The 22,049-nt window shown below is 39.9% G+C and overlaps 2 protein-coding genes across 6 annotated transcripts in view; one reads left to right on the forward strand and one right to left on the reverse strand.

Moving 5' to 3' along the window:
• Window positions 1–1,281: 1,281 nt before the first annotated feature.
• Window positions 1,282–13,082, reverse strand: NUDT5 (nudix hydrolase 5). Of its 5 annotated transcripts, none has more exons than XM_023918737.2 (9): window positions 12,930–13,082; window positions 8,375–8,464; window positions 6,350–6,417; window positions 5,517–5,569; window positions 4,765–4,872; window positions 4,114–4,209; window positions 3,044–3,145; window positions 1,886–1,939; window positions 1,282–1,622 (listed from the first exon to the last, which is right to left on the reverse strand). In XM_023918737.2, the coding sequence occupies exons 2-9, from the start codon at window positions 8,435–8,437 to the stop codon at window positions 1,513–1,515; spliced, it is 654 nt and encodes a 217-aa protein (XP_023774505.1). In that variant the 5' UTR covers window positions 8,438–8,464; window positions 12,930–13,082; the 3' UTR covers window positions 1,282–1,512. The 5 variants fall into 5 exon arrangements, with proteins under 5 accessions (XP_023774505.1, XP_086742642.1, XP_086742643.1 ...); XM_086886516.1 differs by having other exon boundaries at window positions 12,788–13,056; XM_086886517.1 differs by having other exon boundaries at window positions 12,935–13,050.
• Window positions 13,029–22,049, forward strand: part of CDC123 (cell division cycle 123) — a 31,809-nt gene continuing 22,788 nt past the window's right edge. Inside the window, exons 1-6 of the mRNA XM_023918733.2 lie at window positions 13,029–13,229; window positions 15,111–15,182; window positions 17,060–17,114; window positions 17,869–17,901; window positions 20,325–20,420; window positions 21,161–21,267. Coding sequence (XP_023774501.2) covers window positions 13,156–13,229; window positions 15,111–15,182; window positions 17,060–17,114; window positions 17,869–17,901; window positions 20,325–20,420; window positions 21,161–21,267 — 437 coding nt within the window. The 5' untranslated portion in view covers window positions 13,029–13,155. The remainder of the gene's footprint in view (window positions 13,230–15,110; window positions 15,183–17,059; window positions 17,115–17,868; window positions 17,902–20,324; window positions 20,421–21,160; window positions 21,268–22,049) is intronic.

The raw sequence follows: 22,049 nt of genomic DNA on the forward strand, positions 1-22,049 counted from the left end.
CTTTTTCCTCATTTTTTTTCTTTCTAGAATATAATTCTGATTAATATTTAGCAGTCACAATTAAAAAAAAAAATCTCAAGATTCCTCTCCTTACAGTCATTGAGCTTTTCTGCTCTACTGTAATCACTTTTTCCCTTTGATGTGACATTTCTTCTGTCTTCTCTCACTCTTAACTTGAAAGTAACTTTGTGTTGTTTCTGAATGTAAGAAACTGTGAAGCAATTTTCTGTTTCAGAAAGTCTCCCTAATTACACACACATATTCTCTTCTATTTCAGAGGCAAGACTGCTTTTGATGTGTGTTTATTAAAACTCACCACTTTCAGCAGTGGTGGCTTTTTACATCATTAGTAGCAGCCCACTGTGTGCAGATGCACTGAAGGTTTATTAGATTTATTATTTATTTATAGAAGTGATTTGATTGAGTGAAGGTGCAGCCCTGGTACACACAGGTGTCCTCGGAAGAGGGAAAATTGCAAGGCTGTGCCCTCTCAGGGCCCATAAGTGACCTTCAGCAGGATCCCCTGGCTGGGCCTGCACAGTTCTGGTTTGAACTGGTGGATGGTGGTGCCATAATCATTATTTTAGACCAAAGAAACCAGTTGTCTCTTTCTGCATAGTTTATTTAGTGCAGGGAGAAGGAAACATCATGTCTAAATCATAACAGGAAGTTCTTTAAATTGTCATTTCAATTACTTCAACCAGAGTATTCACACAGTGTTCCTGTGCTGCTGTCCCTATTCCTCTCAGAGAAATTACTACTTAATAGGATATTCTACAATTCTATGATTTTTGATTTGGAAGGGACCCACAAGACTCATCGAGTCCAGCTCCTGGCCTTGTGCAGGACATCCCAAGAATCCCACCATGTGCCCCAAGAGTGTTGTCCAAACACAGCTTGAACTGTCAGGCTCAGTGCTGTGGCCACTTCCCTGAGGAGCCTGGTCCAGTACCCAGCCACCCTCTGGGTGAAGAACCCTTTCCCAATCTCCAACTTAAACTGCCCCTGGTACAACTTCAGGCCATTCCCTTGGCTCCTATCACTGGTCACTAGAGAGAAGAAATCAGTGCCAGTCCCTCTGCCGCCCATCATAAAAAAGCTGCAGACCACCATGAGCTCTCCCCTCTCCAGGAGTTGTCAGAGTGCTGTGAGAGACCTGCGCTCTTCTGCCTCTGCCTCCTTTGGAACCTTGGTCTTACAGCACCAACCATGGTTACCTAAGCATATTTCCTAGACTGAACTGTAAATGCAGAGAGGAATCTAGTTAGAAATGAGCCATTCTGAAAATCAAACAGTATTTTTATTATTGATATTCTGTCAAGGCTTGATAGAGCAGCTCAAAGAAATGCATCTTGTCAGTTACATAATTCCAAATAAAAATACCAGAATCATTACTACAAACACTTTTTTTTTTTGCTGCGAGTAAAGCAAAGGACCTTGATTACAAGAAGACTCGTACTTCTAAGCCATCCAACTTGGGCAGTTTCAAATTAAATTCCTCATTGCCCAGTTCTAGAACTTCATAAAAGGAACTTGGAGCGGCTTTTCTGCTGCACGCTTCAGAGCCAACGCGTAAGTATAAACCCTGGCATCTACTGCCAGATGTTCCTCTGCTACTAGTTCTGAAAATAAAAGAAAAAAATTGAGATGCTGTTAAAACCTCACCTTTATAGAAATGTAAGTGCTTGTTAAAATGAAGATAGGTAGCATTCCAGACACTGAAAACTCCTCCTGCTTTTACTAAGTCTCGTATCTGGCCAGGTCTCTCATGGCTTTTTGCTTAACATACAGTATTCTAGGGTGAGAAATGACATGAGAAACTCCGAGAAAAGAAGGGATTCTTGAAGCTCATGTTAGTGCATTTAATGTGTCAGAAAGCTCTTACCATCAATTCTTTGCAGTAGGTCATTCTTTGGAAGTGAAACAACTTCCACAAATTCTAGGAGAGAAGAAAAAGGTTTACACATCCTTAAATTAGTGAACGGTAGAGAAATTTACCTCTGTTTTCTGTTTCTTGCAATTTAGAAGGGGGAAAAAAACTGACTTTCTGAATGCTGATCACCATCCAAAAGTTGTGAGGTTTCATATATCAAAAAAGGTCAATTAAATGGGGGAAGGCAGTGACTAGGCTCACTAAAAAACATGGTTGGCAGAAAGAAGCTGAAAAAACAGTTGGGAAAAATGATAGTTATGAAGCATAAGAATCGCAAAAAAAAAATACACTGTTGAAGAAAACTTGTTTGGCTTCTCCTGGTACAGGAATGGATTAGAGATGCATTTCAAGACCAAACCATGTCAAAGGGTTTGTTCAAGATGAATTTATGCTGGCTTACCCCTCCACTGTCTCTCTGAATTACATGTCTTTAGGGCTTGACCTACAACTTTTGGGGGGTCAGTAATTTGTATTTCCTGAAATACTGGTCCTATAGGTACAATACTGGGAAAGACAATTGACACAATAATGCCCAGGAATTTGCATCTAGGCCAAATTCAACCTCAGGCACATTTGATTAGGGTCAGGAGATTACTCAAGCACAAATAAAAACCAGTTTTAACTGACTTTTTCTAAGTAAAACTTGCCATACAAAGGATCATGGTTGACCTTATTGCCAGTGAGATCACAGTCACATTACGTACCTCCATCATCTGCAAGTGAAAAAAGTAGTGAGTTAAGGGGTTGAAATGCACTAGAATTTACACTTAAAAAGCATTTGATGGCTGACTGGCTGTGAGTGACACTGCAGTTACTTTCAGATTGAAGCTACAACTGAGAGCAGTGTCTAGGTTCACAAGTTGGTCCTCACTGAAATTTGGCACCAAAAAGTTTTGTTCTGAGTGTGCCAACAGCTGACACTTCACATCTGGGCTTCCCCAGTGAATTCAGCAGAGTCACTCTGCTCATCTAGACTGCAGGCTGTGATTGGAAGAATGTGCAGTATTCAAATCAGCTGGGACAGAAGAGATACAGTGGTGGGGTTAATTGTTTTAAACCCACTGTTTTGCTATGTTCTCAAAATTTTCAAGTAAATGGTACAAAACTCACCAAGGTTTTGCTTAGGTCTTGTGTTCTCAGCCTCATCTCCATTAATGATGACGCTCACGATGTGTGTTGTGCTGTTTGACATTCCTGGGTCCAAGCACAGAGCTGCCAACAAGCACATGGAGAGGTTCATTTTTCAGAGCAGGAGTCAGGCGCCTTGACATTTTAACAAAAGCTTTCACAGAAATGTATCTGATACAAGAGGAAAGTATATATTTGGCAGACATTTGTGCTGTAAGAATAGCAAAAACTTTATCTTCACATATTCTTGGAAGTAATGCTTCTGTAACTCTCAGCTCTTTTACAGATCCCTGGCACGACTTGTTTTCCCAGCCAAATTTACTTTTCATTCCATAGATTAAAGATTTACTGTAAACTATCCCTTATTGACTTCCTTAGTCTGTTGGAATCTATTTTTGCCATCACCTGTCTCCAACCTCTTCCAATCCCCAGCATGCAGCTGTACCCAATAAGACAAGACTCAACTGCAATGACATTTCCTCGAAATCCTAAGTTGCCTCACCTACCTTCTCAAGTTTGATTTATGATCCTCATTTTGCCTTCACTTTATCTTATGTAGGAAGCATAGGATTGGAACAATCATGTTCCAAAGGATCTCTGAATTTACTCCAATTACTCTCCTTTCTTCTTTCCAGCTGGAGAACCTGATCTGAGTCACCTCCCCACGGCTGACAGAAGGGTGACCTCTGCATCATGCAGCTCTTTTTTTCTAAGTTCATAGAAGTCCAGCAATTTAGACCTTTACACTAAAATGCAAAATCACAGCTAGAATAATTGAATAAGGTTTTGTGTAAAAGATCTTAATTTATAGCAATTTCCTCCCTACAGACATCAAACTTACTTCAGACATAAGTTCAGCAACTGATTCACATCAAGGACCAAAGTTTCACTTTTACAGATATGAGATGCTACCCTGCATAGATAAGCATATGCAATCTGCATAGGCTTTGCTGCTTGTATTTTCCTTTTGGCTTAGAGCATTTCAGACATTTAGAGTAGCCATCAAGACAGAATTATCTTTGGTGGGGAAAAAAAAAAAAAAAAGCAAAGACCTGGAGTACATTCAATGACTTCCCCCTTGTACCCAGTTTCTTCCTTCAGCTCTCGAAGCGCAGCATTTTCTGCTGACTCGTTTTCCTCAATGAGGCCTGGGAGATACATAATACACAAAAACAATTAATAGCTTCCCACTTAACTGCAATATCCATCCTGAGATCTAATCAAGCTTTATGGAAGTGGGGAAACACCCTTACTACTCTGTCCTTACAGAGGGATAAGTGTTAGGAAGGATTCCAGTCCCTGGATTCATTATGCTGCTGCCCACATCCTTAACCAATTATCTACAGAATCATGCTGCCTTCCCCAAAAATGGAGTTAATATTTTCATGAGGGAAAGAAACCAAATGCTTTGACTGTTAGAGAAAGGAGAAGCAGAGGGAATTTTCTCCAATCTGCTAAAACAAGCTTATTTTGTTTTTTCCATTATCCAACATTCCTATTTTGGAATAGCCCATGGAGCTCGGCACAGTTTCCCAGTTAGAGCTTCATTAAGTTCACAGAATCAACTAAGTTGGAAACGACCTTGGAGATCAAGTCTAACATATAAAATACATAGCCTATAAAATACATAAAGATTGACACTCTAAGCACATCTAAACACACGGAACCATTTGTGACTCATCCCAATGTTTCAGTCACTTTACCTGCAGGAAATTCCAAGCAGTAGCCATTGATTGGGGGCCTGAACTGTTTCACCAGGACAATGCAGTCATAGTGCAGGGTTCTCTGTAGCACTGCTATCACTGCCACACCTACCACAGTCATGGGAGACACAAGGACATGGAATGTGAGTGTAGCAGAAAGTGAGACTTTTAGTGGCAGATCTGGAAAGGAACCCACACACTGCTACTCTAAGCATTAAATGTTTAGATGCTTGCTCCAGAATCCTGAACAAATTTAAGCTCTTTATATCATGCTTGGTTAGAGATCTTCAAAGCTCCCCAGCAAGCCAGAGGCACACATACCAAGCAAGACTGAGCCTCAGGGAAGGGCTCTCCTGCCTACAGAAATTGCTCAAAAGCCTGTGTAGGGAACTCTTTACTACACTCTTCATGTCTAAATCACATCCCAAAGAGCCCCCTGGCCCCTAATACCAGACCCAATCACCAGTTTGTGAGCTACTCTGTCTCAGGGCACCCCTGATATCTTTGGAAGTGCTCCATCATTTTAAAGTGAACACCATGATCTTGGGAAAGCACTCCCACCAGTAAGGTTCTGATTCTTCAGCACTTAAGCTAGCATTTCACCAGCTTAGGGGTATAGCCAGCTCTGCCAAGCCACCTGTTCCACATCCTCATTAATTCAGAAACAGATCAGCTCAGAATCTGCATTGTCAGCTTATCAAAAGGATTTTCACAGGAAAAAAATGCAAACAGGAAAAGCCACCAATTCTTACCATCAGCTGTAACTCCCTTTTTGTTGCCAGTACGCTTTACAGTTTCCCAAGTTCTATTTAAACAGAGAAAAGAACAAATGAATACATAAATCATGTTCTACCCTTACTACTTTCATTTAAGGCAAAATGTACCATCACACACTGAGGTCTTGTAAGAAGTAGCAGGACATAAGCAGGCCCTGTCATACATGGGCACTATAAAATGTCTATAGCAAGGTTTTCTTTTGCCTACTTAAGGAGGGAGAGAGAAAATAGTTTAGTTACACAAAAGATCCAATCTTGCTAATTTTAAGAGGATACTCTACTGATGAAATGGGAGGCACTAGAGAAAGCAAGAGGGAACTAAAGCCATGTTGCAACACCTACATAAATACAAAAAGAGTACATAAGTACTCTTTAAGAGTACTTATCATTTGAGAAATGATAACATACAAGAGAAGATTATTTTGTCAATAATATGCAAGATCCAGCACCACCAGCAGGGAAAAAGGAGCCCATAATGAAGAACCAGAAAAGCCACAGGATGGACTCTCTGATGGCCACAGAGTAGTTGCACAGCTAGAACTTGCTTCTGTGTAGCATCTTTCCAAAGAACTGGAAATGCTACATAATCCAGGTTCAGTGTGCCCAAGAGGATTTAGGAGCCAAATTCAATCTCAGTGCTTGCACATCTGCTGGAGTAAGATTCTCTTCTGAGCAGCAGGAACTCTGAAGGAACCTCACAATTGAATAGCTCTCATCTTGTGTGGAGTGGTGTGCTTGTAATGCTCATGCTCTCTAGCCTGTGGCCAGTCTGTACAATTGGGAATCTGGAATACCAGAGGGGCATTTACCTGGTTTTCCCAAATGGATCAGTGTAAGTTGTTTCTGCAAGCTTCAACCATTGTCTTTCTACGATTACCTAAAATAAAGAATTCTTTGTTAAATACATTATTAAATGAATCCTAAAGAATTGGGAGAAACAACATAACTATTTTTAGGTTCTTTTGAAGACAAATTTCAGCATCATAACACATGCAGGAATGTGCAACAGCATTCCTGTTGCTAATACAGAAAAAAAAAAATAACCCAAAGACACTAGCTTTTCTTAACATGAGTTTTATAACTAAATTTTGATTAATTCAGTGGTATTTTATGTCCTGCAAAGTCCTCATTTTTAGTAGAATTTTGCAAGGGTAATATATCAGCTGCAAAAGGGTCTCTGGGTTGCACAGACTTTAGCTGCACTGGTGCCCACGAGTACTCCCTTAGCAGAGAGCACAGCCCAAAAGCTGAGCATGCAAGACTGAAAACCAAACTGCCCTGAAAGTTTTCTTGCCCTGATTCCAGACTGTGGCCTTGTGTAACTGCTGTTTCCTGCAGTTGTGAGTGACACACCTTCCCCTTTAGGATTCTGTGAGCTGCTGAGCGAGTGTCTGGCATTAACACTATGACCAAATGTTTTTTCTGGGCTAAATGAGTTTATTTTCCCTATGATGTTTCCTCATCTTCTATGTAATTCACTTAAAAGACAAAAACCCCTAGATATTAGCCTAGCAGTTTGCTTCTTTTACTGTAACTTGTTTTAAAATGAGTTATTTGTCTATTACTTTGATGGGCAAAAAACATCTGCTTTTAACAGCCTGAATGTGCCTTCCCAGAAAAAGGAAGAATGAAGTAAGATCAGCTCCCACTTTCATGGAAGATATTCCAGCATCAGGCCACACTGTTAGTGCACAGTTACAGAACCACTTCTGATATAAGAGCCACTGGAAGAGAGTAAACACTTCTCTGTATTAAGCCCACAAGATGATTGAAAAAAGTAAATAGCTTAAAATATATAAGATCTAATTATAAATTTCCAGTGATTCCAAAGAGAACATTGTTTTAAAAGAGAGTAAGCAAGAAACTTTACCAAAAAAACGCAAACAACAAACCAAACAAAGAAAAGCATGAGAAACCTATACAAAACCAAACCAAAAGAGGATAAAATGAAAATGCTGCCTGCAAGAAACCCAGCTCTTAATAGAAAACCCAAAAAGATTACAAAAATTAAATCCTTTATGCTTGTGAAATATTCGTATTTAAAAAATGTCCAAGAGAAAAGACATAATCTCGTACAAATCTCTTCTCTCCTTGTGGCTTGAAACCTGAAGAAATTACACAAGCATGTTCAGTCCATGGAGAACAAATAAAAGAAACCACCTTTGAGTTATAACAAGAGCAGGATGCTGCCAAACCTGCCTTAACACCAACAATTAACTTTTAAGAGTTCGCTTAAAAGGGAACAGAAACAAATATAGGAAGTTTAGAGTGAAAGTGCTTCTAATAAGAATAAAGTACCTCCAGAAACCTTTCCTAGGACTGAAAGTATTCTTACTACTTCCTTACTGATGTCTTTGAAACAGCAATTATCTAAACTCAAATCCTTTCAGGAAACACAATACATGGTACAATCCTAAATGTTAAAGCAACCCTTGGTGGTTCACCACCTTAAAGAAACAGAAAACTGTTTGAAAGAGAAAAGTGTTGCTGAGTTTCATAACCCAGCAATTTGTAAAGTCTCTCTGAGATACCAGCATTATTTCTGTACATTGAAAAACCTCCTGAGGAGACAATACAAGAAACAGATGCAAAATCTAAAAAGAGAAGCAGCTTAAAATAATGCAACACTGTAGATTTATCTCTCATTGATAATTTGTATAATTCTTTCAATAAAGAGGAATGTCACATCTTTTAAACTCTCTGTAAATCAGGAAGAAGTGTTTTGTCTATTGAATAGGTTTTTATGAACATACAGCCTCTCTAGCATTTGTACTCTGCACTCAAAAATAATGGTTATTTAACAACAAAAAGTGTCAAACCCAAGCATGCTGTACCTCTTCCTTAAGGACGAATTGTTTAGCTGTTTTTGTAACTTCTGTGGATGTCTCAGCTGCCATTTTCAGGAATGTCAGGTTTTTCCCCTCCTGTGCAAAGTCCAGATATATATGAAACAAAATCAATATTTGCTTTCAGCGTAAAGTTAAAAGGTTCATTTCTGCACTGTAAATTAACAAATATAGCTTGTTGGAGAAAGTCAGGGACGTGTGATTGCAAGTTCAATTCATGTTTTCAGCTCCACCCAGTAATTTCGGAGTCAAATAATTCAAAGGAGAAATGTACATTTGGATCAAATCCCTGACTTACATAAATTGAATAGTCCTATCAGCTATCAGGTAGCTCTACTGGCTGAAGATACTTTTCTTAACTATTCAAGTGTCAGACACACATACAGACAATTGATCCATTTCAAATTGCTTCATTCTGATCCAGGTGAAATGCTCTGTCAGCAGTGTATGGTCAACAGGACTGTGCACTCCACTGTGAAAGTACAAAGAACCCTTATACCAAGAGGACTTCAGTGGTAAAAACTGTCTGCTATTAAAAATCAGAACTAGAACCTACCTCCACCTTACATCACAAATAAACACGTAAATGACTTAATCCTTCCACTAAAAATCAAGGTCAAAAAACTACATGTGTGTTGCAAGTCTGTGCAGCACGTGGGGCTGGTGTGACCATGGCATGTCAGTCTCTTACTGGGAATGATGTGCCCAACACCATGCAAAAGACAGCATTTTCATTAAACAATGCCCAAAGCAAGGCTTTGCACCTGCAGCTCAATGCCTCAGCCTGCATCCCCAGGAAAGTGAGATTATACACTCCCTCCATCCAGTTCCAGCCTAAAGACAGCAGACAAAACACATGTATTAGAGACTGACCCTGCGTCACTGTGGGACTACAGGGCACTTTCAGTATAGAAGCTTCTACCAGGGAACCCTCTCTGATATTAACTTAATACTGAAGCCCTGAAAATCATCATGAATCATAAGAAAAAGCCAGTGAAAAGAAACAAATCAGGTTAAACAGCAGGAGAGATGAGATGAGCTGTCTTAATCATCCATAGCATTGATGGTAATAAACTTCCCACAAAGTAAATCAGAATCTTTCCAGGACTTCCGCTATGGATTAATAACCTGTGTGGTCTCCCCCAGTGAATGGTACCAAAGTGCATGAAAACCTTCTCTGTCACACCCAAATTTAGCACTTTAATTTTTTACTTTATCCTTTTATGGTAACATCTGTTGCACACTTGTGAAACATGAAAGAGCAACAATCAGCTTTCTTACATAGCGGACTGACATTTACTTGCAGTAAGTAGTTAAAAGGAATGGGTAGGACTAAATATTTCTGTTTATCAGCACAAGTAAAACTCAAGTACATGAAACCATTTCCTTGGTCTGTACACATGGCAGGCTCTTTCTTAAGTCTTAAGAAAGTGTTTTTGGATGAAGTAGGTCAAAGGTCAAATGTGCAGATTGGTTTTATGTACCATAAGTCTTGAAAAGAAAACCTGACTTGTTAAACCAAATTCTGTTCCTTAAAAAATATGTTCTATAATATTCTCTTAAAGCAATGAAGCTACTTTTCAAAACCACATAGTTTTGTTTTCTACCTTACCGCTATTTGTATGGAAAACTGTTCAGTTGCTTATGTTCCAGTTTCTATCCACTTCAGTTCAGTCAGCTGTTCCAATGTTTGGAACTTCCTTCCCTTAGAACTGAAGAGTTTTAGCTGGCCAATGGCCATGGTCTCATGCTGTGACTCTCAAATACAAGATCAAGCTTTCCAGCAAACATATGCAAAAGAAGCACAGCCCAGGAGAAACAGTCAAAGGAGGCTCTGTGTGATGTCTTTAAAAACACAAAAACCTTACATACCCAGCTACAGCAAATTCACCTCCTACACTGGAAAGAACTATAGCCTTTCACATTTTCAATATAAATCTATCAAAGGAGTAGAGACTGAATCATAGCCTTGTTAAAGTTGTCTTTGGATTGGGCTAAGTCTTCCTCTTTTACTCTCCCCTCACAGGAAATCCTGTTCCATTGATCACACTGATCCTTCTGCACAAATATCACTGTATCAACTGTTACCACAGCTGTATCATGAAAAAAAATACGAGAACCTCATCTCATAGTAGAACCTGTTTTCAAAACAGCTGGCTCTCTCCTGAGAGATTCAGCAGTGACTTGCTACTTAAAACAACAACAAAAATACAGTTTCAGTGGTTTGAATTATCACTAAAACCTAAAATGGGTAAACATCTCAGAGAGAAGGGAATGCTGATCTGTCCCAACTTCTGTAGTTTGGGTCTCCTCCACAAGTGGGTGCAGTAACTCTACATATAGTGACATTTTTAAAAGCTCCACCAAAACAGTATTTTTGTCCAGATTCAGTTGGCGGTATAGAAGTGAGAATTTCTGCTGTTAGAAAGCTGAAATACTGTTTGGTTAAATGAAGGCTGCAATTCTGGCATCTCACATTAGTCATGCTGTCAAGGATGGCAACATCTCTTGTTCATAAACAAAATTAGCTGCAACTGAAAATTAAATTTAACACTAAAATGTGTTAAATGTGAGGTTTCTAAAGGCCTATTTAGCTTTCAGATCGTGCCTTGTCTTGCAGTTCTTCTCTGTCATAAAATTCCCTCTGCCTATAAATATGAGTTCACTTGAGTTAAAAATTCAATGCAGCTGATACAGCAGCCTGGGAACCTGGCTACCTGACTTAGGATTACGTGAGCTCTAAGAATACAGATTTTTAATAGTTATAAATGCAATCTTAAGAATATGTCAAAGTACCCACATTTATCAACTGCCTTAATATGAATCAACAGCACTCAAACTATCACTTATGCAGAAAAATAAATGTTTTCCACTTTGTCTGGTAGTTTTTGTGCCCAGACTACTGCTGGCAAATCATGCTACTCCTTCCATTTATTTCAAACTGGGGTCAAATGCTGTTGTGAAAAAGCCATGCCATTTATAAAACATGTAACATTATTCCTATTGCTTATTCCCTTATTGAGTGGCTTCCTTTCAAGGCAGCATCCAGCCATTCTACAGTTTCCAAAATCCTTCCCAGCAGTTAAAATCTTAAGCCAACCAAGGTCTCTGAATCAGTTCAAGACAGAAGGTACCAGAACTACAGAGAGAGAAGTCAAGATACCAGAACTATACTTCAATATTAATACTTAGACAGATGGAGTAGCTTTCCTAAATCACTTTGCAGAAGACATTCTTTGATCCAAATACACATTCCAGCTGAGACCAACTAGATTTAATGGAAGCTCAGCAATGGGAAGAGGTCCCATGGCAAACTGAAGGTCAAGGTCAAACAAAATACAAATTTTCTTATAAAGAATGTACAAAAGACACACTAGCAACATTTTATACACGATTAAACTAACAGCACTCTGAGATACCTCAGCTGAAGATAAACATCATTAAAAACTCCTATGGCACTTTAAAGTCGTTACTTGCACTTTTGTGCTATGATTCTAGAAACAAAATCAATTAAGTTGCAATTAAGTTGAGGGGAGGGAGAAAAGTAGGGGAGAATGTTCCAATTTTATCATGATATCTGGAAGCATGGATGACCCACTGAGTGCCAAGTAAAACACGGACAAGCAACAGCAAACAAGGATTATCTCGCAGAAGCAGAAGAGGGTTAGAGGCAGTTCCATGGTGTTATCAAACTTCCCAACAGCTGAGGTGTCACACAGCTGGGAGACATCCCCAAACTGCAGATGTGAGAGCACAGGAGGAAACATCGCATGGAAACAACACCATGCAGGGGACACACAGGCACAGGCACAGCAACTGAACCGTGGGGCTTAAAAACCCCCCATACTACTCTGTTAAAGCCTGAGTTGGGACTGAACAAAGTGAAAGAGTGGTTGACAAAAAACAAAAAGAACTGACAATGTGTGCTCACAGCCCAGAAAGCCAAAGGTGTCTTGGGCTACATCCAAAGATTCTGCTCCTTTCCCCTGTCCTTGTGAGAGCCCACCTGGAGCACTGTGCAGTTCTGTGTCCCCAGCACAACAAGGACACGGAACTGTTGGAGCAAGTCCAGAGGAGGCCACGAAGTTGGGAAGGGGATTGGAACACCTGCCCGACAAAGACAGCCTGACAAAATTGGAGAAGGTTGTGTGGAGACCTCAGAGCACCTTCTAGTAGCTGAGGGAGCTAAAGGGAAGCTGGAGGTGGCCTATTCATCAGAACTGTAGCGACAGAACAAGGAGTAATGGTTACAAATTGAAAGAGGGGAAATTTAGGTGAGATATTAGGAAGTAATCCTTTAGTGTGAGGGTGGTGAGACACTGGAACGAATTGCCCTGGGAGCTGTGGTTGCCAGGTTGGATAAAGCCTTGAGCAACCCGGTCTCATGGGAGGTGTCCCTACCTACGGCAGGGGGTGATTGGAACTGGAAAATCTTTTAGGTCCCTTCCAACCCCTTAACATCCCATGAGACTATGAAACAGCTCCATGCAGGGTACACGCAGGCACAGGGAGGACAGCAGAACCTAAAAGGAAAACACGTTACTCAGCTATTCCTTGGCTCGGGGCAGGGCAGAGCGAAGGCAGCGTGCGGGCCGCTCCGGGGCGCGGCCGCCGAGCGGGGCCGGCACCGGGCAGCGCTGAGGCGGCGGGGGCGGAGCCGGGCCCTGTGCGCCGGCGATGGCGCCGGGCGGCGCCCGGAGCTGCGCGGGAGGTTCCGGGCGGAGCGGGAGCTTCCGGGAGCGGCCGGGCTGAGGAGGAGGAAGAGGAGGATGAAGAAGGAGCAGGTGGCGCACTGCCAGTTCTCCGTGTGGTACCCGCTCTTCAAGGCCGTCACTATCCGCAGGTGTGGGCGGTGAGGGCGGCGGGGGCTGGGAGAGGCGGTGCGGGGTGAGGAGGAGTGTGCGGCCGGCTGGGAGCGGGCGGGGGGAGTGTGAGGCGAGGGAAAGTATCCTGCCGCTCCCCTCAGCCCTGGTCAGACTCACCTGGAGTGCTGTGTCCGGTTCTGGGCTCCTCAGAGCAGGAGGGACATGGAGCTCCTGAAACGGATCTAGTGCAGGGCTATGAGCATGATTAAGGGACTGGAAAAGCTGAGGGAGCTGGGCCTGTCCAGCCTCGAGAATTACAGAATGGTTTGGGTTAGGAGGTACCTTAAAGATCATCTGGTTCCAGTCCCTTGCCACGGGTAACACACACCTTCTTCTAGACCAGGTTGCTCCAAGATCCTTCCAACTGGCCTTGGGCACCTCCAAGGATGGGGCAGCCACAGCTTCTCTGGGCAACCTGTGTTAGGGCCTCACCATCCTCACAAGAAAGAATTTCTTCCTAATATCTGTCTAAGCAGACTTTCTCAATTTGAACTCATTACCCCATGTGCTGTCACTACAAGCTCTTGTAAATAATCTTGCTCCATTTTCCTGCAAGTTCCCTTCAGGTACTGGAAGGAAAAAGAGTTGACTGAGAGGGGTCTTCATTAATGCGTGAAAATACCTAAGAGGAGGAGCCAAAGGATGGGCCAGGCTCTGCTTGGTGGTGCTCAGCAATAGAAGGCAGTGGACAGAAACTGATGCCCGGGATCTTCCACCTGAACATGAGGAAGATCTTCAGTCCTGTGCAGTGACTGAGCACTGGAACAGATTGTCCAGGGAGGCTGTGGAGTCTCCCTCACTGGAGATATTCCAGAACTGTCTGGACACAGCCCTGTGCCATGTGCTGTGGGATGGCCCTGCTTGAGCAGGGAGGTCGGAGCAGATGAGCCACTGTGGACCCTTCCAACCAGACCAGTGCTGGGATTCTGTGGGGCTGGGGTGAAAATGAACTTGTGTTTGGGCAGGGTTGGGAGAGATAGAGGGGACCTTTGTGGGACAAAGCTGGGGAGGAGGTGGTGGAGGATTGATTGGGCAGTCCCAGCAGCTGGGACTACATGCCAAGGGAGTGTTTTGGGAAGCCCTGGGACAGGCCAAGTACCTCTGTGTTCCCTGCTCTCCTGGTGGGACTCCATGCTGAGCATCAGAAGATATCTATGCTGTTCCTATTATCCACATCCTGCTATCCATACTGCTGTTCCTACTTGCCTACTTAAACTGTGACTGAATAGATCCAACCCAAGTGGCCAACTTGGTGTTTCTTTGTATTTCTGGAAGTTGTAGGAAATTCTGCAGTTTGTAACGAGCTGCTGCAGGTAATGATGTAGTTACAAGAACTACCAGTAGTTCAGGAAAATCAAGATAGCTGCCCTGTTGGATCAAAAAGTGCTGACATCACGCTTTTAGTAATCAAAGCATTTGATCATTTATCTTTCTTAGTGTTTAACACAGGCTTATTTTTGGTAAGTTTAGTGATAGCCCTGCATTTTTGGAACATGAGGATGGCATAGGCAAATTTTGATTTGGATTTCAGAAGGCAAATCTTTAGTCTGAGCAACATGTTGTCTCCTCACAAGCTGCACAAAATTTTACTTGGAATTTCTTAGAGCTTTGAAGGAGTGGGGCATTTTTGTGTATATGATCTAAAATTTTTGTCCTATGCTTCCCTGGAGAGAAAATGGTCATTGCTTTTTTGGGTGCGGGATAAGATGGGTGAAAGAGAATTTTCTTCCATAATGTTAGAGGATAAAACAGTGTTGTTGAGGTATGTGCTATGAAAAAAACAAATTCTTTTATTCCACTAGGATTTTATTATAACAGGTAATAATAAGGTATTAAAAGGATTTTCATGTTTCTTCCAGTGTTATACTTCCCCTGCCAGAGAATGTGAAAGAATATTTGCTGGATGATGGAACACTGGTGGTTTCTGGAAGGTAAAGTGTGTTTTCTCCCCAGCTTCCAAGTATTAATGCCATTTCATATTCACAGCACCATTTTATATATACATGTATAATATGTATACATATTGTATTGAGCATAGTAAGTTTTTAAATTTGACTAGTGTGACTGCAGTAAACCTCACACTGTGTGAGCATGTGAATGGGCTGACTGTTGTTAGTACAGCTGGATTTGCTGGTGCCTGAAACAGATCCTAAAATCCATGAACTACAATTCATTCTTGACAAAGTGGACACAATCCTTCCACATTTTTTTCCACCTTTCTTTGGGGAGTGCACCAATCTGGGATGCTCAGCTGCTGATTTGCAGTTGGTTCTTTGGATCTGTCTGGCTCCATTTCACAGGCTTGACCTGTCCCATGCCAATCCAAGGATGAAGTGACATTACTTGAGCTTAATTCTCAATAAAATAAGCTATATACAAACCCAATAAGCAGTAACATTTTATATAATCATTTGCATATGGATAATCCATACGTATGACAAAGCTCAATGTCCTGTATGTACACGCATGCCAGGATTTTGGATGGAGAAGAATGAAGTGGATAGATAGCAGCAACAGCTGGTAAGAGCAAAGGCCTTGCTCTTTGTTTCTGCATAGGATCTCACTGTGTGGTTTCCTTGTGGAATGGTTGCTGCATGCATCTTGTTAATGATCAAACTCAGGAATTAGTCCTCACTCCATGATCCTTTAACTGGTAGTTTGCCCCTTGCAGAGCAACCAGTGAGGCTGTGAGTGAAAGAGAGTTTGGTCTGATTTATCAGGTATCAATTTATATAAAAATTAAAGATCTTTAAATGCCTTGTAAAGATAAAAGGGTTTAATTTTTAGTTTCTAAATTATTTTTCTTATTAAAGCATATCCAGAAAATTAGAATTGTTTATTAAATAATTTTGGATCAGAAGTTGTATTGTCACCTCCTTCTGCAGAATTGTGGAATTTATTGAGCAGCAGCTGTTTATTTTAATAAGCCTTCAGAAAAGCTGAGATTGAGGGTTTGCCTTAACACCTGTGTTCTACAATTTTACTGTATTCAATGGTGTAATGGACAGCTGTATGATTGACTTAAATTACATTTTTAAGATGTTTGCAGTTAAAATTCCTTTTAGAAACTATATTTTCTCTGAGTTGAATTTTCTTAGCTATAAGTGAATGCTGTCTTGCAGGCAAGGCCAAGATTACTTGTGACTTTCAGTGAACCCCTACCTGGCCTGTAGATCTCAAAAACTGGATTGATGATTTAATCCCTATGAAAGTGCATTGAGGGACTGCAGAGACTCAGGTTGTCTAAGAATTTACTTTTGGCAGGGATGTACATTTGACCTTGCCCTGTTTACTGCACTCTCCACTCTCAATGGAATCTTCTTTTGTCTGTAGGCTGAGTGTGAGGACATTTTCTTTTCAGAGCCAGAAATTCTCAGGTCAACATTTGAAACTCAAGGTTTATGAATTTTTGCTTGGAAAGGGAGTATGGAGGCAAAGCATAATTTAAATATAACTTACTTTAAAAAAAAAAAAAAGTTCAATTTGTGTATGCATCAGAGTACAGTAAGTTGGAAAATAATCATTAACAGGGTATTGAAAAGCTTCAGTTATGGTGTTTTAGAGCAAGAACTTATCTGCTAATTTGAAAGAAGCAAAGTGTTCAGGGTAGGACCTAGGCCTAATGCCAGCTATCTGTCTTCAGTTTTCAACACTGGCTTCTCTGATTTTTCTCTGGCAGGGTTTTGAGGTTTAATCTTCTTATGAAAACATGTTGACATCAAGAGCTGAAAATGCTGTGTAGATGCAATGGCCATGGTCAAGTCAAACTCCAGTGCTTAATTTTTTTCCTGTTAATTTTTTGTTTCAGAGAAGATCCGCCAAGTCATGCTCAGGAGGGAAGTGATGATGCAGAGGAGATACAGGTTAGTGTAAAATGCAAATGAATGTCAAGTCTCTTGAGAAAAATATTAATGTAGAACTTCTGCATGATTTATAGGTGCAGAGAGTCCTTCACAGAAATAATTATCATGAGGTAGTTGCCATGAAGTCAGAGAAAGTTTAAAATATATCTATGCTCTCTCACAGAAGACTTTTTTATTTTCATTTCTTGATAACTGCATTTGTAATAACGAATGTTGCAATTGAACTTAATGCTGTTTCATGCCCTGAAAAATTAGGAGTGCATTTGGAGTGGTTACTTCAAGAAGCAATAAAAGTTTCTGAGGCCATAATAACTCAGAAGGTCATTCTAGAAGGGAAACACTGAAAAATGTTGTAAGTACAAGGTGACAGAAGATGGAAGACAAGGAGATGGAAAAGAAATAAAAGTGAAACCAATGGATAATGGGTCTAAGGATGGAAGTGCTAGAGTTGGAGACAAGCTGTCGATAGGGAAGACTGAGTTGTGTAATGTCCATCTTTCTGATATAAATCACATTTGAAATATATACAGGTATCTTTTTATCAATACTTTAGAGCAATACTTCTGCTGAATATACAGTGTTTTTCCTGTCTTACTTTACAGCCAAAATAATTGCAGGATGGTGATGTTATGCTATCTGGGGCAATGATTTGATCTACATGTTGTAAGAGGCTGCATGAATTCTGAAGTTCTCACAGATTATAAAGGATGGCTCAGGAAAGTGGTAACCTTTGGTTTGTTCTTATTTTGAACAGTGGTCGGATGATGAGAACACTACAACACTTAAGGTAAGGTCCAGTAAAAGCCCAATGTGGGTTTGTCAGCAGTCTCCTTTCTGCAGCCTTGTGATACAAACTTGTTGCTGGTTAGAGATCTCTTGCTGTATTTAATGTTTTTCAGACCATTTTAGATGGATGGTAGTGTAGGTGTCTGTAACTTCAAAAAAGTTTTGCTGGCTTTATTTTATTTAATAAAATAAAACGCTTTTCTTCAGCCCCAACAATCATACACTTGTCAGACTCTAGGAAATGAACTGCAGTACAGCTCTAAATATAGCTGTCTTTAATTTTCACCACTTTGAGTATCTCCAAACTATTTAATCAGACTGGATGCAGAAGAAAGCCCCTGCAGCTCAATCTTCACAGCTCTTCTCTTGGTGTGCCATTATTTCTTCTAAGTACATCTCTCTCTGTCATTTCTTTTTTCTTTTCCTGTCTTTATGATCTCCTTGCACATGGAATCAAGATCATAGTGGATGTAAACCAGGCTTTCTTGATCTTTTTCTTATATCTTTTTTTTAAATTTGCTGTTGTCCTGTCACTGTCAGAGTTAAAATCCTTAAGGCTCTTGTCTGCCATCGATGCTGTGACTTCAGTCCTTTAGCTCCCTAATGTTCATCAGGGTGTGGAATTGCTCATGTTGGATTAGGTGCCATATAATCACAAACCTGCTTTGAGTGGTGCTTCTGCTAGCACAGAACTTATAGCCTAGAGTTTAAAACTAATACATTTCAAATTTGTGCACACTGATTAATCTTCAGTTCAAATATTTAACCTTTGCAAACCTAGATTCCTTAAACTGTAAATTATTTAAAACAAGGATTTTAGGATCCATCATATGGTTTGCAAAGCTCATGGTAATGATGCTAAATATGTAACACCAGAATTTTGAATTAGGTTCTGTTATAATGTAGGACACAATAAGGAAATACATAATTAAGAAGTATTTACCTGTCAGAAGAGCACAGGGCAAATGACTCTAGTGTATCTAGGTGATTGTACAGCTTCCTCATGAGGGAAGTGGAGGGGCAGAAAATTCTGCTTTTAGGATAACTTGCATTAATGGTTACAAAGCCAGGCATTCAAAATTTAGGAAATGATGGAATCCAGCTTGTTTATGCAGTTGTAGAACTTTCCTCTTGTGTGTATATTTATTCCCTTGTGTTAATCAAATGGCATGTAGGTAACATTTTTCCAAGGAGGCTTAGTATGTGCTGGTATTACATATATAGTAGGACTCCTGATTCCTGTCAGAACAAGAGAAGTTTGGATCAGAATGCAGTGGATGAAGAGTTTTACTTCTTGCAGGAGCAGTTTCTAGAATCAACTGAAAGTCTAAAAATAAAATTAGAGAAGTGGTTTTTTTTCAGTTTTTCAAGTGTAGTTTCCCATGGAGACTAGGTAATGTATGAAGGAAAGAATGCTTGAAGTTCAGTCTAGGTCACTGCACTAAAATGTGAGAAGGTTTTTTTAAGTGTTTGCATTTGGGGAAGCTGCAGTGAGAAGATGCCAGAATGTATGAATTTTTTTCTTCACTTGTATGGCTCTGAGGATTTTGTTGTTTAAGAGGCATCAGTTAGCTTTAGCCTAGAAGTTACTTTTGAATTGAGTTTAAAAATAGGCAGAAATAGTGTTCCTATATACTTTTTGATATAAATCCTGTTACATGAAAAATCTTAGACATATGCTTCAAACCCTTTATAATGTTTTAAAGGTCAGCAACCTGGGTTTTTTTTTTCTATAGCACCACATTCAGCGTAAAGTTTGGAGCAACCTGAAGAGTTGGGGTTTTTTTTACCTCAATCTTACATTTTCAGTGTTCTTTACAAGGCAAGGTTTTCTAGTCCAACCTTTGCAGTTTGTCCTCTATTTTGAGACAATGTATTTTTAAGCAGCTACTTTAAGACCTAATTTAAAAGGTGATTAGTTAAAGTATTACTAACATTTTATAAAACTAGAGCTTAAATGAGTAGCTGTCACTCAAATTGCCTATGAATTGATAAAGATATGTTTAATTCTAAAATCACTCTTTAGAAGTTTAAGTATTACTGGATCTTACTTGTATATAATAATCTATCATAGGATATAAACCAACACGTTTATTAGATTTAAGGATTTAAGGTATGGTTATTTGACTTGTATTTTTGCCGGCTGTTGCAGATTTCGTGGTGAGTGTTACCATGATTTGGATTTTCTCCAGAAGTTCATGACACTTGCTAGTAATGAGAGTTAGAACTGGGAGCATTTTCAGTTTTCTGTGATTGAAAGACTGACAGATTTGATAAAGTGATTTAGTTAAGAGATTTTCTTGCATGCTATGTTTTTGGGGTTCATACTGATTTTGGACTTACTTCTAATAGTATTTAGAAGAGGTCTACACTTCACTATTAAAGATATTGAAATTTGTGTTTTTGCTGTTGTTCCTCGTACAGGCACCAGAATTTCCTGAATTCACAGCTAAAGTTCAGGAAGCAATAAGTTCCTTGGGTGGAAGTGTTTTTCCTAAACTGAACTGGAGTGCTCCAAGGGTAAGAATGCTGACTTCCAAAACTTGTAACAGATGTTGTCATACAGAATGTTTCGTGTTTGTTTTCTCTCAGTGTTTTGTAAAGTAGAAGAGATTAGTGGTTCTGATGACGAAAGAAGTGATACACAAGTTATCAGTGAAGTGATGGATTTTTTAATCTAAGTGGGATCCACCACTTCACTGATATCTTGTCTGTCACTAGATGGTGATGGTGCACCTTTAGGGAGGCTGATGCATGGCAGCACTGACTTTCCTATCTAAAACCTATATCCTGGTCACACATAGTTGTGTGATGGGCAGGCTCTTCTTGTTGAGGATACGAGTTGAAAACTTTACCTGGTATAAAGATAAGTGCTGGAGTTTCAAAAAAAGGCAATAAACCTTCTTCTACTTAATTTTAGGTGCTTTTAACTATACCGTAAGGATGAGTGCACACAAATATTGTTCTTTTTGTATTCTCAAGAGACACTGTGTTCAATCAAGCATTCCAAGAAAATTCCTGGAAGCAGTAAGGCAAAAAGTTAATTTTGCAAATGAATTTGCACTGCTTTCATCAGAGTATTCATAAGAAAAACAATAACTATTTTTCCTCTTTTAAACACTAATGAAGTTTTTCTCAAAATAACAAAAAATACTTTTCTGTATGTATTTCAAACATTGCATAATATTTAGATAAACTTGAAGTTTTCGGTCCCTCCTGCTAGTAAAGGTGTATTTCAGGTAATCTCTATGTTTCTTTAGGATGCCTACTGGATAGCAATGAACAGCTCTCTGAAATGTAAAGCTCTCAGTGACATCTTCCTCCTCTTCAAGAGTTCAGACTTCATAACTCGTGACCTCACTCAGCCGTAAGTCAATTTCCAGCAGTTATACACAGCCAGAAAAAAACAAAAACAAACAAGAAAGACATTCAAGTAGCACATGCAACCAGTGTGCTTTGACACTATGGACTAAGACCATATTTTTTTGACTACCTTTCCAGGGCAAGTCATGTTGTATTCTTGAGATTTTTTGCTTTCCCACTGCTCTTGGTATTGCTACCCTTCTTATTGGTGCCACTTCTTATGGTAATACAGTGTGACTTGACCGTGTCCTTTTCGTATTTTAAAGCTGTTGAGGTTTGTGTGGCTGCCTGGGAGTTTCTTGAGACTTCTGCTAACATATTTCATGTATTTCTCAGCTTGTTCTGATCCCAGGTTCTTGTAGCTCTTGGAACAAATACATTCCAGGTGACTAAGGATAGCAATTATAGGTAAAATTAAAATGATGATGTGCTTGGGGTTGACTTTTATCTGCTCACATGAAGGGAGTACTTAATTGTATAGGAACAGTTTCCTCCTGTAGTACCTGCATCTCATTGATTTATGTCACTCATTTCTAAAATACATCATTTTTCTGAAAGAAAATGAGATTACTGGAGTTGATATTTCTGTTACTATGGTTACTTTTTTTTTCCCCCAGACAAGCAGAATTTCAAAGAAAAGGGGTATTCCACGGCTTGCTATCTGAGAGATTATTTTCCAGTAATTATTCACTGCTTATTTTTATTACAGGATTTTTTTTGGAAAACTCAGTCAAATGCAGAGCCATTGTTCTAGATGCCTTATAGGGGGTTAGAAGGTATGAGCTT

Source organism: Cyanistes caeruleus, chromosome 4 (assembly GCF_971803275.1).
Source record: "Cyanistes caeruleus chromosome 4, bCyaCae1.hap1.1, whole genome shotgun sequence".
NCBI classification, from domain to species: domain Eukaryota; kingdom Metazoa; phylum Chordata; class Aves; order Passeriformes; family Paridae; genus Cyanistes; species Cyanistes caeruleus.